We start from the raw sequence: 24,119 nt of genomic DNA, 5'->3' as shown, positions 1-24,119 counted from the left end.
CGCCGGGACCGGCCGCGCTCAGCATCGCGACGGCGCTGCCGTGGGCGGGGAGCGGGGCCGGGGGAGGCGTCCCGAGCGGCCCCGCAAGGCCCCGAGCAGCAGGGGAGCAAAGCAGATCCTCTGCTTCTAGTATACGTGGATCTATTTCAATACCGCCACGCTTAAGCTGCCTGGCCTGCCGCTGCTGTAGAATCACGGGACGGTTTGGGTTGGAAGGGACCTCTCAAGGTCATCTAGTCCAACCCCCCTGCCGGGGGCAGGGACATCTTCAACTAGATCAGGTCGCTCAGAGCCCCGTCCAACCTGACCTGGAATGTTTCCAGGGATGGGGCATCCACCACCTCTCTGGGCAACCTGGGCCAGGGCTTCACCACCCCCAGCGTAAAACATTTCTTCCTTAGATCTAGTCTAAGTCTACCCCCCTTTAGTTTAAAACCATTCCCCCTTGTCCTGTCGCAACAGGCCCTGCTAAAAAGTCTGTCCCCAAACAACGTGTTTTGCACGTTGCGAACAACAAGACTTGAGCAGAGCTCCGGGACCAGCTCCCAGCTGGAGCAGGAGGGCCGGCAGGGCTGGATGAGGCCCTCCGGTGAAGCACCGGAGAAGGACACCGAGGGCACACACACACGTGCACAAGGCTACCAACAAAGCTGCCCGCAACTGATGCGAAGCAGCAAACGTGCCGTTGGCGTCTTTGAAGAAACAGGTTATTCCACACAAACAGATTTCCAATAAGAAAAAAAATTGCCTTTTAACATGCAAGAAAGGCCAACCATTATAAGAAAGCTGTAGCCACTTGAACTTAGAAAAACAGTATCCACCCAGAATTATGCATGAACAAATAAGATCGCAATTACGCCAGACACAGGCATGAGGTAGCTGCGTTCAAGCAACGTTTCATGAACACATAAATTAAAACTGCTGTGGTGCATTATCTGTGCACTCTCGCTAGGTTTGTTTCATTTGAAGAATGAAACAAATGAAGAATTTCATTCTTCATTTCAATGAAGAAAAATCAAGAAGTGAGAAACTTTCAAAATTCCACCACTATTCAAGGCCAATTAAGTAGGAGTTGCTTTGACATCAGTCCCAATGCAAAAAAAAAAAAAAACACAAAAAAACAGAAACAAAAAAACAGCAGAAGTTTGAAGATTATCAAAAGATAATCAAGAGGCAGGAATACAGTTAATGCCAGTCAACATACCTTTATAAAAAATAAGACCTTATCACGCAAACTAATTTATATACACATTTTTTAGCAAGATTCCATACTCAGGTAATTTAGGTATTTTTCTCTTCTATCCTGCTCAGCTTTCTGATAAAAACTGGCATTCTGACATCAGTAAAACATGTTAAGTACTTTTAAAAAATACTCCAGAAGTAGCTGGAATAGGTGCACAGCCCCCCGCGCACGTTCACAGAGAAGCTCCCCAGAAAGAGGGTGGTAGAACTGGCCCTGCACAGTGCTCGAACAGGCGATTCAGAGCTCAGCCTGGGGTCGTCCCCGATAACGACACCCAGGTAACGGAAAGCAGCACAAGAAAAGTACCTGGGGATAAAGCACAGGACGGCCTGGACTGCTCGGTATCAGACCACTGCAGCAAAATGCTTCTTTATACGGCCAACTTCCATCCAACTTTCTCCAGGCACGGTCCTGTACATGCATTTTTGGTTTTTAATGAAAACCTTCCATACTTTGTTTTGTTTCAGGTACAAAGCATGCTGAGCCTTGAATGTGGCAGTGAGGAAGAGCAGGGGAGCAACAGTGCATCCATAGTGTTCTTTACACAAGATAAATCCCTTCTCCCATTCACCGCTAAAGAAGAAACCTTATTCCATCATTCAACGTTTTCACATTGTGCAATTCTCCAAGGGAACTTTATTGGAGATTCAATATCAAGACAACCACTCTGTCATTAAAGGCTACAGGAAAAAAGAAATCACACATGTATGTTCTAAACCACCTTTGCAACATGCTGGCACCAAGCAGGGGAATGCTCTCCTGAACTTTAAAAGAAATACTTGTTTTGAGAATTACGCATAGAACAAGTCGCTTTATTTTCAGTGCATGCAAAGATGTATGGCATGAAGGAAGACACTTTATGAAGAAACACCCAAGCAGAAAAGACCCTTCAAAGTTTCAACCACGGGAAGAGATATATTTGGTATCGTAGAGTCAAATCTTTAAGAAACCTCGAAGTGAATAGTTCAGATGCACAGAATGCACTTGAGTTCATGCCAAACTAGGCTAGGAATTAAATTCAGTGATAAATACTCATGTTCCCTAACACAAGTGAATTTTATACTATGCAAAGTGCTGATACTTGAGTCAGTACCTAGGTATTTTATTGGCATATCTCAAAAATACTCTTCTAAATCCAGCTACAAACTGGCTGTTAAAGGGAAAAAAAAATCTAGAGCTTTTGAAAAAGTGGCGTTTGCTGCAGGTTAAGTTGTTGACAATGTCGGCCATTGGAAGTCTTCTCTCATTTTATCACTTCTGACATTCCTTGTACATACATTGTATTTTGAATACTATACCTAAAAAAGCACCACACAAGCAGCTACGCAAGTTCCATCAGGGTGTTTCCCCCTGCACAGGATTTACCTAGCCCAGGACATTTGCTCCCAAGTCAAGCCTGTGTAAGACAGTCTCATAAACAATATAAATTTGACTAATTTTTTACAAAGATGAGAATGCTTCATACAGAAGCGTTGTGGGAAAGCAGCCAAGGGTTCTTCACCTACCAATGCCACTACCGAGCCGTTTCATTGCTCCCAGCACTACAAAGCCAACCCAAGGAAAAGGAGGAGAGGAGTCTACGCATTTCTGCTTCTTTATCACCTCTGACCATGCTCTTGATTTCCCTCTCACCACATTTTAAGAGGATGTGTCATGTTAGGTCTCCTATTGCATCTTCAGCAAAGTGAGAAGGTGACAGAAGTAGGAAATGTGGTATTTTGAAGGAATCAGGCAGATTAGAGATGTACCTCCTTGGCCACAAGCACTTTTTCAGGCTTTAGCTTCTAACCATTATTACTTCTTATACTTTCTCCATTAATTTAGAAGCCAAATGATATTTAGTGGTTAGTCTTCTAATACCTCAAACTCTTACTAGAAATAAAAACATGAAGTACTATAAACATGAAAATAAACAACTTCCCTAGTGCTGTATTTGCTCTCTCCAGCAGTCTTTAGATCAAGTCCAGCGGCTCTCTGGGAATATATGCTTATTGATCTCAATACACAAGTAACATAAAGGATGAAGATGAGACAAGCCTACATCAAAGGCTCCCAGCGTACAGTATCTGCCAGCAATTCAAGTGCCCCTTCTCTGCCTTTTCAAGGCACCCACACAGAAACATTTTACGCAGCAATACTCTAATTAAGGCATTGCACTGCTTAGTTCTGTTATGCAGTCCCCAACCTGATACCCTGGCCGATACGCTCAGTCCTGGGGAACCCCACGGCTAAAGAGCCTTTTGGCGTTTGAAGACACTAAGCAAACCTCACAGCCAGCTTGCCAACCCTGAGGGAAGTGAGAGAAGGTTCCAGCTAAGACTATTCTTTAAGCTACCAGTTGAACTAGGACATTGGCTATAAAATACATGCGCACCCGCAGACTTTCAGCAACCTTTCAGTATTTTACTGGAAGTTCAACAGATCAACCTTTGCTAGAAACAAAGCAGCTGAAGGGGAACAAGGGGACGGGGCTGCTGTCAAAGCTGGGTCAGACCTTGCTTATGCATCAAAGCACGTAAATAATTTTGCACACACATGCCACTTACCTCAGTAAGATTTCTGAACAATACAACAGCTTATTTTGCCCTCTGACCCCGAACGAACGTCAGCCTTAGGATATATAAAAAGTAACGAACTGATTTAACCTAACAGCAGTGGACGTTAGTCATCTGTAGCTTGGACTAGCAAATAATTTCAATTATCATAGCCTCTGCATTATCTGAACACAAGCAGCATCACGGTTCCCTTTTAGGACTCCTACTCAGTCACGAGAGAGATCAACTTCTCAGTGTGACCTTCCCCGTTAAGAACAAAACCCAAGAACCCCAGGCCAAGCAGCTGCATTGCAAGCACTCAGCCTGTGAGATCCACGTGCACCCGGGAACACCACGTAAGGGTAATGCCACTTAAAAAGACAGCATTGCATCATAACTTCAGGTTTGTGATTTTTAGCTCCTTGTGCATAATTCTACCCCATCTTCCATTAAGTGAAACATGTGACGGTTACCTCTAAACATTTATTTAGATCTATGTACATAGGATCATTATGGAAGGTATGCATCATGCAACCAAGGAAATCACAGAAGAGTCTCATAAACAATATAAATTTGACTAATCTTTTACAAAGATGAGAATCACTAGGTTATCAAATCTCTCAGGTATAAATATTATGAGGTAAGCAATACTTAAGATGAGGCACTTAAACAATAACCCAAAAGGTAATTAGTGTACAAAATTATAAACAGGAACAGTTATTCATATTGCCCTCAGTTATATTTAAAAATGATTTATATTCTATATACACAGTGTGTTACATGCCTTACACCCCCCTGCTGAAGCAAAACATTGAGGAAGTACGAAAGAAACCAAGTCATCATCGCATGCCATCGACTATAGCACAGGCAGGTGAGTATCCTGGAGTACGCAGCAATACAGTGAAAAAACAGCGCCTCGGAAAGAATGTTTTTCTAGACAATCCCCCGTTTTCTGCTTGGAGAAAATATCTATGCTAACAGAAAGTTAACTTGGTATTAACATACAAATCTGCCAAGCCAGAAGAGAACCACCCTACTGTGTTCAAGGAAGGAATGCCAATTAGGACAGGATTTAAGCCTTAGTGGGATTTATGGTAATTAGAAATGTAACAAATTCAACTTTACAGAGAAATTAATTATGCCAATTAAAACACTTAGCAAGTTTTACTGGGAATTTATACAGTATTATACATATATGGTGCTGATCAATGCCCGATTTATTAAAATTACTTAGGGCACACTTCCAAGAAAATTTACCAAAGTAGTATAGGAATTCCAATTAAGATGTAAAATTAATATTTGCAATAAATATTTCCTTATCAGGATCCAGAGAGAGGAAAACAACACCCAATAAAAGAAAGAAAGCATTTATGTTCAGGTGGGGTGCATAAACATCTAAATCCCCATAACTGCACAGCTTGCTAGAGTTTGCCTGGGAAACGAGGTCAATATTCTCTAATAATATTAAAAAACCCAAACACTTTCAAAAGACTCAAGAATTCTCACTGCCAAACAGCTTGCATCAGCATGCCGTTTGTGACAAATCTGCAGGTTAATGGCATGGTAACTTATAATATGCTTCCTCCTCCGATGCTTTTTGAGGTGGGGAGGGAAATGGAAATTTCCAGAAGAGGTGAAGTTATTCCTATCCGAGAAGTAGCTGTATTTTGTGGGAACAATGACCCCAAGTTCACCTGGTCTTATAACAAAGTAGCTCGGATTTTATTTTAGATGGCCTTCAGAGACCATCTATGTTCTACTTATATTTGACATTTTAAACTGAACAAATGCAAGCTACATTATGTCTTCTGTTTCTAAAGATAAGCCAGCTGAGTTTTGAAGTTTAAATGGAACAAAGTAAGAGCCACAGTTACTAGAGTAACAAAAATTAAACTTGGCAAAAGTAATGAATTTTATTTACAAATACATGTACGAGGATTACAACAGAAACACACTAGGGAAACTCCATCTCAACAAAAGCAATGATTTATTGGTAATGGCATTAAATGAAACAGATTGACAGTCTCTGGTTATGGTCAAGCAATTATCCAGGAGTTGTAGATAAAAGTGAAGATCTCTGATTGTGATAAGGCCTTCCAGTGTCTTTTGCATCCTAGTGGCTCTCTCCTTTTTTGCCAACTACCTGATAAGAGAAAAAACCAGAAACAACGTTTAACCAAAAAAGTCCCACCAAGTATTTCTTAAAGTAAGTCTCAAAACAAACAAGTGCAACTGAATTTTCAACTAAGTTAATGCATTTAAGCATGCATTATTGTCGCACTTGCAGAAGCTGCAAATCCCTCTAAAGGGTTAAGAGGGATGCAAGACACACAAGAAACCTTATCTTTAGTAGTCATACAGACAGCAGAACATCAGTCTTATTTTGAGAAGAGTCACAAGACAGTAACTGCAACAGAACAGACCACACTTAAAAATGTGTGTTATATACCAAGCATGCAACCTTAATACGCTATATAAAATAGTATAGCGGGAAGAGAACCACTGGGTGCTCAAACGTAAGTTTGTTCATTTCCCTTGGCATCCTTGCCATGTACCTCACTGAGAACATTTACCTTACAATGCAGCTCAAACCTATAAAGAAATCCGGAAGTCACCTGATTTTCAGTTATTCCTTGTCAAAACGTTACTCCTTACCAAGTCTCCTTCCAATCTCCAATTCTGCAAATTCCACCTGGAATCAGAGTCAGCTTAGTGCTTCCCTTTTCTGAAAGGGCCACTGCCACCAGCCTTTGGTGAGCCCATTTGCCAGCCAACAGCAAGCGCGACTCCAGCACTCTATATACTGCTACACAGGTTTAAAGTTAGCGTAGTTCACTGCAGAAGGGTATCCAGTCCCCTTCGTTAAGATAACTGAACGCAAAATCCTGAGAGCAGAAAATGATGCCATTTTAGTCACTTTTCTGAAAAGACTCAGACATAATTCTCGTGCTCTTGCAGACCCTTGAAAAAATATCCATTTATAAGCCAAACCAAAATAAAAAGAAAACTAAGTCTTAAACTTTAAGACTTCAAACTGCAGGAGAGATCTTGGGCAAGGAACTGATTCCCAATTCATTTCCATCTAACTAAAGAGCAGCACTTACAACTCTGACAAGGTGTAGTCAGAATTCACATGACCGTAGATTTGAAGATTACACTAATGGAGCATAGAATTTCCCATTACTACTCATAATAATGCTGAAAACGAAGGAGTAAAACCTTTCTTGTATTCTAACCAATTGACTCCTATAGCAAATGTGTTAAGTATTAATGACCTCTGCAGTTAAGTGACAATATACCACGCAAGATTCATACGGTCAATAGTGAAATACAGAACTAGGGGGAAAAACAAAACAAACAAAACCCAAAACACCCACAGCCCTGAACTAGGGGAGTCTCATGGACCCGCTGGAAGTATTCTTCCCGATCCTTCCCTTTTTTTTGTTTCTTGTCAAACTTCAAGAGGGAGAATTTTTCACTAACTCAGCTGACCAAAAGCAGCTGGGTATCACCATCACAAAATAATTGAGGATCTACTGATGAAAAGTACTTTTAAAGACCATTTTCACCTCCAAGGAACCCTTGACCAGGAGCATTTACCAAGCTGTAAATTCAACCTAATGCCTAAGGTCAGGAAAATTCCAATCTGACAATGTGAGGAAAGAAGAAAAAAAAAATCAGAAGCCCAATCACTTGCATTAAGATCCAATTAATCAAGTTAAAAAAAAAAAAAGATAGTTAAACTTGTCAAGAAGCAATATTTATTCTTTGTGTGTTTCCAAAGCACCAAACTGTGTTCACACACAGATTAAGAAAAAAGAAAAAAGAAAAAACACAGTTAAAATATTAAAGATTAGGTGTTAGCAAGTGTGGAACATCAATGAAAAATATTGCTATACCAGTCTGAGGCAGAAATTGACAACTCGCCCATGTGTATTATCTGTGAAAATCAATCACACTGATATGGATATTTTGTCATCACAGGTCAAAGAAACCCATTTTCCGACCATCCCACTCCACCTTCCCAAAAGGAAACGCGCTATTTAAACTTAAACCAAACAATTGTCATCATTCTTTTCTCTGAAGTAGATCCATTTTCCTTCCTTTTGCAGAAAAAACTGCCATCTAGTGCATTCTAAGGTGGTGGTTACAGCCCGTAATTCCCACACAAAAGATGATGGTTTTGGAGCAGGCTTTTCTTCAATCATTTGGCTTTTTCCCCAAGCATCAGTCCAGAGCCTGACAGTGAAGAAACCACAACCAACTCTACGGTCTATTACCAAGAATAGGACTGGAAACACTTTATTACTGAACCTCCTGGAGCAGAGTTGGCTTTGTTTGTGTGTTTTAAACACGCATAAAAAGGTTGAGCAAGGGAAATTAGTAGGATGCTGTTGGAGAACCCTAATCAGGCCACATATGTACAAACACTCACCAACTCCTCACTGCGTCTTCCCTGAGCAGGTGCCCAGTGCCACTAGAGGGACAATAAAGAGTAGTACTTTGCAGCCCATTCTGGCTTGCCTACTACCTACTGAAGGGTCACCACAAAGAACACTAAGCTCCAATAAGATACTAAAAAAGAGTCAAGTCTTGGTAGAGCATTTCACAAGCTGCATCTCAAACAGCTTTACAAAATTCAGTACAGGCTGAAAAATTAGTTACAGAAAATAATTTGTAAGAGTACTGTATGATATGCCTTTGAAATGTCAAGTTCAGGATAACAGTGGGATAGAAATTTGTTAAGACTGAAAGGTAAAGAGAAGTGTTTAAGGTAACATTTGGAGTGGGGAACGGAGGGGAAAGATGAGTTCATGAGTCAGAAGATAGAGAAGGCTTTTCCTGATGGTAGAAGGTGCAGAGAAGGTGGCTCTTGCATCAGTGCTGAGATTGTGGAAAGCGTGAAAGAGATGCTAGATGAGCAGAGGGAGCAAGGAAGGGAGTAGTGCAAGACCACTTCAATCTTATTATTACTTTTTAATTTCTTCTGCCTTTTTAGTTCTTTACAAATGGGAAGTTAAGCTGAAAAAACAAACAAAACATTACAAGAAAAAAAAAAGCAGCAGCATGTAGTGCATATAAGCAGTTATGAATAGAAAGAAAGCCTTCACTCAAGAGGGGACAAAAAAATATCCCACAACCTGTCGATATTCATCTATGCCCCAACCTCAAAACTAAGCAGCAGTATGTTTTATTTATTAACACCAGAAATAAACAAGAACTATGTTGGACATCAATGGTTGCATGCTCTTCCAAAAACGAAAGCATGTTTACAGGTTCACCACACGGTTCACAGGAACCTAGCTAATACTAAGCTATCAATCAATAGCAAAACACCCACAGAACTTGTACCTTTACACTTCTAGCTGTCTGCCCCACAAAGCAGTCCAACTGAGCATCTTTAAGCATCAGAAGCAAATCTCAAATGCAATCTACTACAACTCAAACGCAGTCTACTGTAGTAGTTTGCATGATCTGCCTTAAATCAGACCCTGTGTGGCCAAGAAACAGCAGCATAAACACTTCTAGTGTTAAGGATATTTTTTAAAAACAAACATGCCTTTATAATCAAGCTTTTCCAAAAGCACTTCAGAATATATTAGATATGTATAAGAAGGGAATATTCATCCTAGTCCTCCGCTGTTGAGGGCCTCTTCATTTAAACAGGGCAAAGAATAGGTCTCTCCCCACTACTCTCTGTGCTTAACTCACTACGCTGCAGTCAGTTCTAAGCAGGAATTTTTTCCTTCGTGTCCCCCTTTGCCACCATTCCAAAGACTTCACTCCTCCCCAGAGGATAAAAATCAAGTTGTGCAAGGAGCAGGATACACACAACATACTAAAACAAGTTTTAAAGCAGCTTTTATAACTTTACTCACTCAATCCAGCAATACCAACTGCATGCAAGAAAATGAAAGAAGTTTTTTACAGTGAGACCAATCATTCACTGGAACAGCTTCCGCAGGGACACAGCCGAGTCCCCATCGCTGGAGGTTCTCAAGATGCGATTGGACAGGGTGCTAGGTAACCTCATCTAGGCTGCCTTTCCCATGCAAGGTTGGATCAGGTGATCTTCTGAGGTCCCTTCCACCCTGGGCTGTTCTGTGATTCTATGTATGTCCAAACTAACTTGAGGCCAAAATCACCAGTGAAGGACTGACTTACCTACACCTGCTTAGCACTTCTGTTATTTTTCAGAGTAGATGAATTTCAGCTTTCTATTTGATAGTATAAGGACTGGAAACAATGCCTCATTTATATTAAACACATGAACTGACTCCCTGATCAAGAAGAGGTGATTCTTCTTACAGCCCTGTTGGTGTTAGCAGAGCACCACATGAGCAAACGTGAGTTCTCCTCAACTGTCTGAAGGACATGGGAGCTGCAGTTATGCACCTTAATAATCAACAGCTGAGTGGTAAGCTGCTGTAACTAAAAGTGTGCATTCAGATCCTAAGCTGCTGTAACTAAAAGTGTGCATTCACACACCCCAATTGGGAAGCAAAATACATTAGCCTGAACCTTAGCAGAAGTCATTCAAACCAATGTGTTGTTTTTATTTTTCACTTTGAAACTGAACATGCATACAATCAACTGAGCAGCGATGTGATCAATCATAAAAACATGACTGGAATCACATTCATGTCCACTTCCTAAGTCAAGCCCTTCAAATAAGATATTTAACAGATTCTTACAAACACTTCTCAAACTCAGGGAAAAAAGCATTCCCCCATCTTGTTAATCATATTGCAATACTATTTCTATCACAATTAGAAGAGAAATATGAACAGTAGAGACAGACTGAGATAAGGGAGTGAGACAGATGAAAGCAGTGAGGAGTAGTGTGGGTAACTACTCAAGGAGATGAAAAGAAAAATAAGGTTTCCCAGTTAATCTACAAACCTAAATATAATTAATGCCCAACGCTATATTAAGGTTTCATAACTGACAGGATCACTGGAAGAGAGGAAACAAAAGTTAAAATTCTTAAGAGCACTGCAACTCTGCCAGACTACACATCCCATTTGCTACGATGAAATATTTTAACAGCCTAATATTAAAACTACATGTTCAGGAAGCAAAATAGGAATATTACATATAGCGTTGATAAGTATCTGAATTGAGACAGGATTAGCCACTTCGTAACCCAGTAACGCCTGCTCCTCTATTGAAGGCCGTTCTGACCAGTTCCTTCACATCCTGACGTTAGCAGTACAATGCTAACACCGTGGGACTGTTTGGTTCATACACAGTCTTGTAGGTTTGCGCCCCTTCCCCTTCCATTTAAATGGACGTCACAAGACACAAAGGCACACTCCTTGATGGTGCCAAGACATTCACCTGCAAACTTTAAGGAAACCAAAATTGTTAACTGGCATAGTATTTACCAGGCCATACAGCAGCTTCCAAGCATCCACGCTGCATCTAGAACAGAGATTTGTAAATCCCCTCTAACTACAGTAGAGGGCTGAGATGCCTGGAGACCCATGCTATTTTTAATGCCTTTATAGGGTTGCGTGAGGGCATGTGTGAATTAAAAAACCCACTCCCCACACAAACACTGACTAGAGCTCAGACTGTTAACAGCAGTCAGTTTCACACTAAGGCAGTACTTCAGTACTGTGTCCACCAAACTAACATTTTGTCTGTCCATGCAACTTAAAATACTGTAGGAAACATGTTGTGCAGGCTCAACACTAGTCTCAAACCCATGTTACATTCTACAAAAAAACCTGAATTGCTTTACCAAGTGCACCCCAATCAGGATTATCAATTAAAAAAAATAAATCACTACTTTAACAATCAGAAGGTCAGGTTTAAAGAGTGCACCTGTTGAAAATAAACTCTCAGTACTATGGAAAGCACAACTAATTTACAGAGTTTACAGAGAACCAAAAGTGAGACAGAGATCAAATACTGAGTCAGAGTCCCATCCCCTCACAATGATACTAGAAAGTACTGCAGATTAACAATGTTAAAATAGTAATTGCACAACTCATTGCAGGGGATGCCCTAATACCACAAGTACTGACAAAAAAGCCGTATAAAACAGAAAGTGTAAGCAGACTGTAAATCAATTAACGTATTTCTAGTTTTGGAAGAATTGGAAGTGCTACATTAGGGAGGTCTAGAATTGATAGCCAGTTAATTTTAGTACATTAGAACAACTTTTTCAGTGACTTCTAGTTTCACTGAAAGGCAGCAGAACTTGTTAAACTTCCATTTATTAGCTTATTACCTGCAAAGATATTATGTTTTAAATGTACAAGTTAAGATCAAGTTTTGACATTAAAAATTCCAAGTACGTGACATGTTGGTGAGTGTCAGTGTTTTTAACCTTCTGAAGTTACAGGTTATTTGTATAATAAATTCTGTGGTGCTTTCCATGTTACTGGTCACCTACACAGTAGTTTGTAGGCAGGTGTTACAGCAGTATGTGCCCTTTTATAAAGGCTAGTAAGTTTTAAAGCAGTTTATTGTAAAAGACTTATTACATTTTGAAAAAGTTGTAAGTAGCTTTGAAGTTTCAATCCTTTCAGACCTGTTTCACATGCCCAAAAAAAAAAATCAAGAATTGAGAGTGCCTTATTGTTCAGCACTAGTGTTACAGTATGACTTTAGACATGTTTGCTTCTTCATTTCCTCTTTAAAAAGCAGATATGTTTAATATAACAAGACAACTTGTGACCAAATATTTTTCAGATCTCAAGCTTACTTAATGCTGCCCAGTGAAAAAAATCCTTCAAAGTAGAAGTCAAGTCAATCACAAGGAGTCTGTTTAATTTGTACATGCAATTGCTTCTCTGCTTCCTGAACACCATGAGAAAGCAAGTTTCAAAAATCAAGACATAAATCTCACAGCTGTTAAAAAAACCTCAATGTTGTCTATAATGTATGTAACTTGACAGGCCCTCAAGTTTTCATATATACACATTCTTATCTGTTATTTTTACAAAGTTGATGAACAAAAGCTTGTAAGCAAGACCAAAGATCTGTAAGATAAAGCTACGCATTTTCTTTTGGATGCCAAAACCACCTGAAGTTGTGGAACTGTAGCAACAACTAAGTGTACTTGTTCCATCAACCCATTTTTGAATAGGTTTGAAACGTTCAAAAGTGCGTTTAAGAAAGAGGACTCACTCGCTTGAAGTCATTCATATTTGTTGCTTGGACTGGAGTTCCAATAAACGTGAAGTATGTAATTCTTGTTGTCTCTTCATCACCATGATTGGATTGGACAAACAACTAAAGAAAAAAAACCAAACACGAGTTAAGGTAAACTGCTCATCCCTGAATTAATACATAAAAGCGCTAGGTGCCCAAGATTTTTGAACTAACCAAATTAACACTTTTTCCAATTATAAAAACCTCTGCAACCTTTAGAGAAGCTACTATCCTCTTATTTTAAATAATAATGATTATATAGAATGCTATTATTTTCATGATAGTTTGTTACAACACCCACACAGCTTGGATTTTCCCAGCTTCCACTTTCGACCCGAGACCACATTCAGCAAACAAAAACAGGATCTAAGAAGTCACAATTCACTATTCACTGGAATCTGGCTTGAACTAAAGTAAATATCAATTTAACTGACTTGCTGAAGCCCCTAAGACTATTCATGTGTAGTTTACTACTACAGCTTGCATAATTATGTGTTTTACAGCATGAATACTAGATCTATGAAGTTATTTTAGGGTTTCAAACAAATATCAAGCTTCTTTTGAAATATGAACTAAGGAATTATTGCTGGAACCTTTTAAAGTAGACAAATGAAAGAACAATTTTTTGCATGAAGTAGTATTAGTAAGGAACTTGGGAGCTAGAAGAGCAATGAGGTGTTTATGGATCTTTCCACACTTTATTGTGAGCACGGAGAAAGAAGGAATGAGAAAGAAAGCAAGTAGTGGCATCAGGAGCAGAGGGGAAAAAAAAAAAAAAAAGGAGAGGGAGGACAAAAGCAAGTAGTGGCATCAGGAGCAGAGGGAAAAAAAAAAGGAGAGGGAGGACTACAGGTGGGCAAGGGACAGCATGCATCACGCCCTTTCCACAAGCCATAGCCAGTATCTGTGAAGATGCTCTTTCTGCCTCAGAAATTGCCTGTGCCACAGACCACGAAACACTGGAGGGTACGCATCACTACATGCTTGCCCTATACTTAGAAATTTTTTTGTGACAACACAGGATGCTTGCAAGTGCATGGTAAGCAAGATGGACTGCTGATCTAGACCAGTACAGACATTCAGCCCTCCAAGCAGCTTCACTGTATTTGGAAGACTGTGTACTTTCCTATACAAACAAGATGTATGGAAGGTGAGGGTTGAAATGCTGAATAAAGCACTCTTCAGACAGAAAGAAACAGAAGAGCATGTCAAGGACCGACTTTTGTCAAACAGAGGTGAACCGCAGCGTGTTCAGAGGTTGTGTCTCAGTAACAATATGAAAAGTTCAAAAGTACAGAGAAAACAAATGCCACTGAAGTAGCAGTAATGAAGAGAAGCACACAACAAATGGGGAAAAACAGCATTAGATATGGTGAATTATATGGATTAGAAACTACAGGGTATAGAATTAATAATAAAAAAATAGGTAAGTTAACTAACAAACCTAGCAGTGATATATATATATATATATATATAAAGTACAAACTTGCTAATACTGACATGGAAATGTTCAGTAAGTATTTCTGATTATACATGGCAGAAAAGCAGGACAATTTGTGTCTATGACAACCATGCCTCCTCCAGTTCATTAGGAACCAAATGGAAGATTTTTATCCACAGGACTATGTAAGCGAGCAGAACTATCACCCACACTGAAAAGCCAGGCGGTGGACAAGATGACTGGCCATCTCATTTTTAGGAGGTCTTAAATACAGAATCCAGGTTTAGCTAGGAAACAAGGGGAGTGTTACTGCAATGCCCACATGTAAAGACTGCAAACAAGCAGAACATCTATTTAATCACCTTATCACTTGTATGGTGTTTGCACATCATCCTGTCTAAAACTGACACAGGGTTTTATTAAAGAACAAATACGTAACTTGTCCTTGTCAGCACAGCTTTGTAGAATGTAAGCCTACGTGACCAATCTCCATTTCATTTGGAGGAGGATAAAGGTGGTCGCATTTAAATAATTGCTAGTAAAACATTGCTAAACATGAAAGTAGCTGACTGATCTAAAATGCAGTCCAACAATAGTAATTCAGAAGTTTACCAGAAACCTTTTTATATGAGAAAAAGTGTGATGAAAAGATTGAGGGTGGATCAATGTTTTGGTGTTACGTGTAACTCATAATAAGCTGGTGATTTCTGTGGCCAGCCCACTAAAATACAGTTTAATTCAATCAACTCTAAGTCCATACATTTGCAAATGCATAATTCAGGCCATGAAAAGCATTTCCATAGAAAACAATTTAGGGGTCATACTGGAAAAAACAGTTCAACGCAATACTGCAGGAAACAAGGCTAGTGCAGCACCAGGATGATGCCAAGCATAAAGCAATTCCAGCATCAATTTAGTCATCACACGTACTGCACTAGAACCTGTATTTTTAAAGTGGAAGGGAAGAAACTGCACCTGCATTTAAGAGTCAAAAACCCTATGTGAAATCTGTGGAAAGTCTCTTACAGCAAGAGAATTAGAGAGCTCATTAGAAGACAAAGGTGCTTTGATTACAGCATTTAAGAACCCTCACAGAGAGCATGTACAGAGTTTAAAGACATTGCAGCTACTTCACTTGATACTCAGAGAATTCTGTCATTTCTGCAATCAGATTACTGAGAAACTGGATTCCTTGCCTCCTCAACTCTTCAAATGAAGACAAGATGCCTTTCAAGAAGGTAGTTAGTAAAAACCAAGTTGTGTTAAACAGCACACTAGCTCATGAAGAGGTGAAAGCGAACCTTAGGTCCCATACTAGGTCAAGAAACCTTGCATGCACACGGCCTTGTCTCACCTTAAATTCCTGAAATACTTCTGGCATAAATATACAGTATGCAATCCGCAGAGAGAAACTAAGAACATTTACAGTGAAATCAACAAACAGGCAGAGTGCTTTAAAAGCCTATGAAGTTTTCAGCCTGCACAGACCTCAGAACAGAAACTTTACTTACAGTTACACTGTTAACATTCTGAAATTTTACATAGCGAAGCTGGACAATACCATCTTCTTTAATGTCATCTGGTGTCAGCTCCAGGGCTTGAGTTGGTTCACTTCTTTCTGCTTCTTCAAAATCCATAGATCGAGGAAGGTTGATAAAGATTTTTATGTACTTCGGACCTTGCCCTGTGTTAAAATATAGGAGTGGTATTCCATTGTTTAAATATATTTTCAAAATGCTGCTTGAGAAGCCCTCACTTATCACAGTCTCTAGACACCACTCAAGGATGGCAAGAGCTTCTATAGTTCTATTCTCTTATCTGCCAATCCTACATCACCCTGGATATTGAAGGACATCCAAAGTTGTACTACTCGTCCACGTGTCAGAGACAGAATTCTACAAAAAAATTCCAATAATAAAAAGTCTAAAAAGAATAGTTTTGCTGTGTCATATAACACTGGAACATTTTATGTAATTTTCTAATGTAAACTGAGTTACCATAAAAACTAAGCTATACCTTTCAGTAGCTCTCACATTAATTCTTGAATTAAATGTAAGTTTCTCTTTGCAGCATATCGAACTATAGTAAATGCTTGTATTTGTGTCATACCAAATACCCATGCATGAGGTCAGTGGAAAATGAATGAGATAATTTGTTATGGAATTAATTTACAAATGTACTGAAGCTGCTGTGGGATTCTCAGAAGGTGAAAGGTTCCAGGGACAACAGTGTCATTTTTAGAAAATTCAGCTAAACATGGGCAAAGCTTTGGTTTCAAAGATATGATTAAACAGACACTTCACTCACCGTTATCTGGCCCCTGAAGTTTCATAGAATAAAGCTTGACAGGTTGACTAAAAGCTACAGTAATAAGCAGCTGCGAAGAAAAAAAGTTGCTGTTAAACACTGTTTTCTTCATTCTTAAAAACAAACATAGCATACCAATTAATTAGAAATAAGTCTGAGCTTTGAAATAAAATTAAGTACTTACCTTCACTATATTCCACACATGCACTAGTCTGTCACTTTAAAATATCAGCAAATGCTACTCCGCTTGAAATTTTTTCCATACTTAAAAGGGATGTGAAACGGGAAATGCTAAACCTACCTTTGTATACTAATTTTTCTTACATCCTACCACTAGCTCCCCCTCTTCCTTACCCTACCATATAGTTTTGCTGTGTCATATAACACTGGAACATTTTATGTAATTTTCTAATGTAAACTGAGTTACCATAAAAACTAAGCTATACCTTTCAGTAGCTCTCACATTAATTCTTGAATTAAATGTAAGTTTCTCTTTGCAGCATATCGAACTATAGTAAATGCTTGTATTTGTGTCATACCAAATACCCATGCATGAGGTCAGTGGAAAATGAATGAGATAATTTGTTATGGAATTAATTTACAAATGTACTGAAGCTGCTGTGGGATTCTCAGAAGGTGAAAGGTTCCAGGGACAACAGTGTCATTTTTAGAAAATTCAGCTAAACATGGGCAAAGCTTTGGTTTCAAAGATATGATTAAACAGACACTTCACTCACCGTTATCTGGCCCCTGAAGTTTCATAGAATAAAGCTTGACAGGTTGACTAAAAGCTACAGTAATAAGCAGCTGCGAAGAAAAAAAGTTGCTGTTAAACACTGTTTTCTTCATTCTTAAAAACAAACATAGCATACCAATTAATTAGAAATAAGTCTGAGCTTTGAAATAAAATTAAGTACTTACCTTCACTATATTCCACACGTGCACTAGTCTGTCACTTTAAAATATCAGCAAATGCTACTCCGCTTGGAATTTTTTCCATACATAAAGGGATGTGAAACTGGAAATGCTAAAACTACCTTTGTATACTAATTTTACTTACATCCTACCACTATCTCCCACTCTTACTTACACTACCATAAGAACATAAAGTAGGCAAGTTCGTAAAAAAATGCTTGCAGACCAGACCATCATTGAAAACATCTCATTTAAAAATATCTACTGTACCTGCTCATCACAGTCTGATTCCAAGTAGGTAGAGTCTTTACGTAAACAATTATCAAATCCGTGCTCATCACTCTCATTAAGACATTCACAGCCGGCTTTATTGATAAATGGCATTAAATCCATCTGAAAGTAAAAGCAAGAGCATTGCTGAGTGCACAATAAGTGCGCCATGAACTCATCTGGGATTAGTAAGCATTGGAATGAATGAAATTCTTCACTCAACAGATTAAAATAACAAGACACACAGAAAACCTCAGGGGCTTATATCAAAAGACATTACAAAAAAAAAAACTATGAATGCTATAGTAATCAGATGTATGCTGTTCATAACTGAACAACATTTTTCCCCTCCATTCAAAATCCCGCACCCCTGGAATGCATGCTTGCCATTCTGTGAATAAGAAATTGGGCACAGGGAGAATTTTCAGATACTCTTTTGATAAACAAGACTACAGTATCATAAGTCACACCACAACACAGACAAACTGACATTAGACCTGGAGCTATGATCAACTTAAGAGAAAAAAAACCAACAGAAATGGGCCTCCCCAAAAATATACTACATATTGCAGAACAAATTAAAAGACCACCACTATAGTTCTTACCAGGCTTTATATGCAAAGCTAGTCTTACTTTACTTCTTTTTCAGCACTGTATACAAATTAACTTTATGAAACCTTTTCCTACTCCTTTCTCCATATACTTTGGTAAAAAACACAGAACAACAGAAAACAGAAGCTACGCTATTCACCATGAACCAGTTTGTTTTATTGCTCAGCTCTTTTGTAAAGGGTCCAACTAAAAGCTGTAACATATAGGCATTCTCAGATTAAAGCAGACCGCTATTCATGCTCCAAGCCATTTAAAAGGTGGTATTATTGCAGAGGCAGAATAATCCGTATCAATTTCCAGATAACCGGAGTTTTCTGCCTGCAACTAAAGTAAACCAAGTCCAAATGAAGCACAATCAGATATGAAATACTTGATTTTTAGCCTGGCTTAAGGCCTGAAGACAGAGTATCAACATCTCACACCATAACAGTATAAATTCAAGATCAGTGTACAGTCATAGAACAGTCCAGACATAAGAAACTAAAGGAACTTTTAGGGTGACAACCCAAAATACCCTTCTTAAAGGCATATATTAGGTCCCAAATAATAATATACCACTCTTGAAAAAAGCACACACTAGCTTGACAATTACTGCACACGACAACTCAGGCTATAGCTTCACAGTACAAACAGAATCCGAAAACAGGCTGCTGAGAGAATACAACTCATTTCCTGTATGCCACTTTCCTTAGCTCTTCCAACTAGTTATTCTGAGAAAAAAAAATACTTATCCCCCTCCCAACATCCAAATGAAGGCTTAGCTTGCAACTCGCATGCTCAGTAAATACAAGGTAAGAAAAGAGGAGGAACACAGAGCTGCACAAGAGAATAAAGATACTTTCCTGGAGCCAACGGCAGTTTGGGTCAAGCATATCCTAAAATAGCATTTCAGCCTACCACTTACAGGTCAAATGGAATTCCTGCTTGGCTCATACAGCCCTGAACATGCTCAGGATTTGATTCGTAGGGGTAAGACGCCACCTCCTACAAGATTAACTTTTAATAGAAGATGATGTGTTCATCTCAAAACCGATCTAACTAAGCAGACCTGAACTTCCTACTTGAATGATTTTCAGTGCATTTAAGACTCCAAAGCTAACAAGCTGAACCTTTGTCTTTTGACATTCCCATGACAAACCCAGATATATTATATCCCATTATAAATGTAAGTATCACATATAAAGTGAAGTGCAACACATGCCACGGAACAGTTAGCAAGTAGCTGAACTGTTAGAAATCCAAGTGACCCGTGCCCTTGCAGTTTATTTAAATGAGATATATCCAGCTGGATTTGTACCCTGCTTACATTTGCCTGATAGGATATGGCTAGCTATGAATTTAAAATACTTAACCTCCAAAAAACCTGGTTTTGCATTTAACAACATAATTTTGGCTTCTATAGATACTCATCGCAGCTAAGTTTAACGTATTGGATTTGCTAATGCAAACTAATATGCACACTACAGCAACTAGCTAAGCACTGAACTGTGACATACCATTTAGGCGAAATGTAATACACCATGTAACTAACTGTGTTTACACTTTTGGTAGAACAACAGACAATCTCATTTAAGGAGTAATATTACACCAAGGATTACTTGGAGAATACCACCTAAGACGACAGCTCTAGGAAAGTGTTTTGTCACATCAGAGTTCTCATTTACATGTGTTTGTTAGTACAGCTGTCAGATAGGCTTATGATTTGCAACACACAATTGCCTTCAGGTAACATGAAAACACGCAGAACACGGTGAAAATAATTTCCTGAGAGCACCAATATTTCTAAGTGGATTGCTCCTTACTGGAATTTTGGCCAAAAATTCAAGTATCCCTACAAAGTTTCCATTTACCTAGAAGACAGGGGCAAATCATGCAATGATAAAAAAACCTGTTCATGAATACCAATTTTTAAATTCTTTGAAAAAACTTTAAAATCATGTTTTAGTTATGAGATATTTTGATGCAAGGTTTAAAAACCATTCAGTTGGAGAACATATAATTTAGAAATGTTCACTTTTCTTTTTTACAAATTACTACGAAGTTACAAGTTATTTACTTAGTTTACATTATCTGTGAATGCCTGATCAGTGATCACTGGAGTGATATGCAGTACCCCTACGGAAGCAAAATGATATGCATTAAGCACTAAATTGAAAGCAAGTTCACATTCAGCAAGAAGTAATTCTTGTATGCCGCTTAGACCAGGCACACAATCTTTTCCAAGTATTCCTGTGACATTTTTTACTTTATATATTTTTATATCCTTGTCATTCTTTTACAGGCAAGAAGAAACCTAAAGAGAACACTTGGTAGTATCATCCACTTTTGCAAACATTAGCAATTAGGCAAAAGAAAATATATAATGAGATATCATTTAACTAACAATAGCGTCCCAAAGGCATCCTATTTTCAGGGCAAGCTGCTATAGAGGAAGATGGAGCTGAACTGTTAGGAAGGTTAATTCCTTTGGCAACAGAGTCTCTCCCTTTTTTTTTTTTTTTTTTTTTAAGAGATGAAAGAAAAAGGATTAAAGAAAGGGTAGGGAGCAAGAAGAAAAAAGGAAACCCCCGAATGAACCTACCACCACATAAACAACAGAGAGGATTTCTTAAGGAACAACGAGAGCAACTTTTCAACATTTTTGACAACCATGTCTAACAACGTCTTTTCCCATGGACATTTTTACACTTTAAAAAACGTTTTGGGAAGACAGATCGGGATGCCTGAGAAGAAGAAAGCAGAACAAGCAGCTGCAGCAAGAAGTTCATCATAAAACATTAAATTCATTATTTTAATGACTAAGGGATATGCATGGAGATTTTTCTTAAAACATTTTACAATTCTATAACCATACTTACTAAATATGTACATGTTAATTTTTTAATTTTGTCTGAAAAAGGAAACCCAGACAAGCGATCTTCTCAGAGCCATGGGGAACTTGCAATTTTGCCTGAAGTATTATTATTTGACTTAGAGTATGTTTAGAAAGCAATAGGTATTTTTTTTTTAAACATTCAAGTTACACAAACATTAAAAAAATTATCTGAAGAGATGCATACATATCCTTTTGGGATATCTGTATCTTCACTGTTTCCAGGATCATTCTCCAGGTGCTGTTTAATTTTTTCTTCTAAACCTACAGCATCTGCTCCTTGATACTGGTCGATTCGCACTTTGTTTCGGAAAAACAGAAATGTCGGTGTTGCTGATATATTATTGGTAGCAGCTGTTCCCTAGAATGCATAAATTAGTTACAAGTATTACCTAAGAGTATTACCAATATTAGACAGAAACATTAGCTTGCTTCACCTAGATAAGAATGCACACACTAGATGCAGAAGCTACATCACCTCAAACATCACAAACAATATTTGTTATTTTATAAACAGCTTTAACTTGGACAACAATTTTAAGTTATTTTAAATTCTTCAGATCCTCCTAATCCTTTACATATTTGGGCATTCTTTGAATGGATTTCCCATTGTCAGTAGATTTGCTGGTACACCATAAAAATCATATTACTCATTTGCTCTCCAAAGTGGAGGACAGCTTAATTTAACACTTCTATTTTACAAGCTTTCTTTACACCTGCATTCCTCCCTCTCTCAAGCCACATTCATGCACACCCAGGAATTGCAGCCTGCTGCTGCAGAAGGTAAATTCCATTTGATTTCTACCTGTATTCATACCTGTTACGCACCCATAGTAGTTTTTCCAAAACTTCCCATAATTTAGTGTCATTTGCAAACATTGTTTCCACTTTGATGTTCATCTCTCTCCACTATAATTTGTAGTAATTCAAGACACTGCCTTTCAACATACCATTGTTAATTTTTGTTAATGACCCTTCAGTCAATCAATAGCTCACCTGCAACACTGTTGTCTGTTAAAAACAGTTGAGTAGTACTTGAGAGGAATCTAGTCCCACTAATCATATCAGTTTATTGTATTTTTCGTTTTGCTCAATAATTACACCAGTATTTGTTTGGAAAGACTTACTCTTTTTAATTCATACTGGTGCTATCTTCTACATTCAACAGTATTATCTAAGTAGTACAAGCAGCAGGAACTGTCAAACTGTCTGTGCACTGCTTAAATGAAGGACCAGTTACCACAGTAGTAACTGCAAGAATACTTTTCTAAACAAAAATGTTGTTTGTTCACATCTTTGTGCATATCCTAATTTTGGAGAATTTTACAACATGGTTATTTGTGATTCACCAACCGTGTCAACAGCCGCAGGATACTACTCTTAGTATACTGTCTGAACAGTTTTTCTTCAAGTTTCCCATTCACTACATTATCTGCTCTTTCGCTTACAACTGAAAATACGTTTTTGAATACCAACCTGGCATTGATGCACATCTACCTCCAAAAAAGTTGCCTGGGGATATTTGTTACTCAGAGCATTGAAAGCTGGGGCTATCCTTAAACAAGGGCCACATCTGTGAAAACAACATACAGTTTAACTTAAGTCAATCTTTTTTTGAAAAACGTCTGCCCCAAATAGAATTAGCACATTCATGTTCTTACTGATATCCTTGGTACATGTAAAAATAACCTTCCTACCTGGCTGACAGATGGTGAGCAATCCTGGTGATACAATTAAGAATGACATTTAGAAAAACATCATGAAGTGTTAATTCCCACTTCCTCAGACAGCATCAATGTCACATGGTTAGCTTCACCTATTAATTAATACCAACTTCCTATTTTCCATCTAATGGGTTTAGCTCCAGCATCTATTACCGCAAGCCAAAGTCCTGCTAACTAAAGTGACATAAGGGAGGGCAAAGAGTTGCCTGCTTCTCCTGAAACAGCAAAAAACACTCTTAACAGAAAACTAGTACTAGCACTCCACATTACCTCCTATGAAAAAAATAGTATTTACAGTAAAATCTACATATGACTTGAAATATTTGACAGTAATAATGTATCAAACCTTTAGCAGGAATCATAAAATTCTTACTACAATAAATCTCACTTACTACAACTGTAACCAGTTGCTACCATATTTATTTGGCCCTGGTAGAACAGACCTGACTTCTGCTGACTTAACTGTATCACCTTGGCTGATAATATGTATTTGTTAATTATTATACTTTTGCTGGCATATATGAAGTGTACAGATGCAACTATTCCTGCAAAGGAATACTCTCACAACTCAGCTTGCTGTGAAAGAAGCAATTAAAAAGCAAAACAGAAAAAAAACCCAAAACAAAACAGTAGAAACTCCCTCCAACAGCATATCAACACAGGCCGTTATCTAAAGCAGAGAGCTCTGTCAATGTGAATCTGCCAACACATATAGCTGCAAAACAGCACAGACAAGATCTGCTTCACCTTTCCTATTCTCTCCTGACAGAGGGTATGGATCCACCGCAGCATAGCAAGGCAAACTCACAGATATTTATACGTTAAGACATCGAGCCATTAATCTAACTGGAACCTAATATATCAGGTTGTCTGTAACCAAAATACTTTCCTGGGCACACATGTACGCAGTATTACTGAGATCACCAACACCTCTACAGTTATGGGTGAAGTTGACATAGCTTAAAAAAAGCAGCCATTAATCTAACTGGAACCTAATATATCAGGTTGTCTGTAACCAAAATACTTTCCTGGGCAC

The 24,119-nt window shown here is 38.5% G+C and overlaps 1 protein-coding gene across 1 annotated transcript; it reads right to left on the bottom strand.

The window, feature by feature from the left end:
* Positions 1-4,243: 4,243 nt before the first annotated feature.
* Positions 4,244-22,934, bottom strand: TXNL1 (thioredoxin like 1; the record flags this gene model as incomplete). The annotated part of the gene is made up of 8 exons (XM_019470867.1): positions 4,244-5,920; positions 6,433-6,469; positions 12,919-13,023; positions 15,895-16,067; positions 17,428-17,497; positions 17,876-17,998; positions 21,547-21,720; positions 22,836-22,934. Coding segments are annotated over 8 exons (888 nt in total), but the record flags the coding sequence as incomplete, so codon positions are not given.
* Positions 22,935-24,119: the final 1,185 nt, after the last annotated feature.

The sequence above is a fragment of the Aptenodytes forsteri genome, unplaced genomic scaffold (genome assembly GCF_000699145.1).
Source record: "Aptenodytes forsteri isolate BGI_AS27 unplaced genomic scaffold, ASM69914v1 Scaffold112, whole genome shotgun sequence".
Taxonomy (NCBI): domain Eukaryota; kingdom Metazoa; phylum Chordata; class Aves; order Sphenisciformes; family Spheniscidae; genus Aptenodytes; species Aptenodytes forsteri.
The sequence above is the reverse complement of the archived record's forward strand: the minus strand, read 5'-3'. Positions and strand labels throughout refer to the sequence as shown.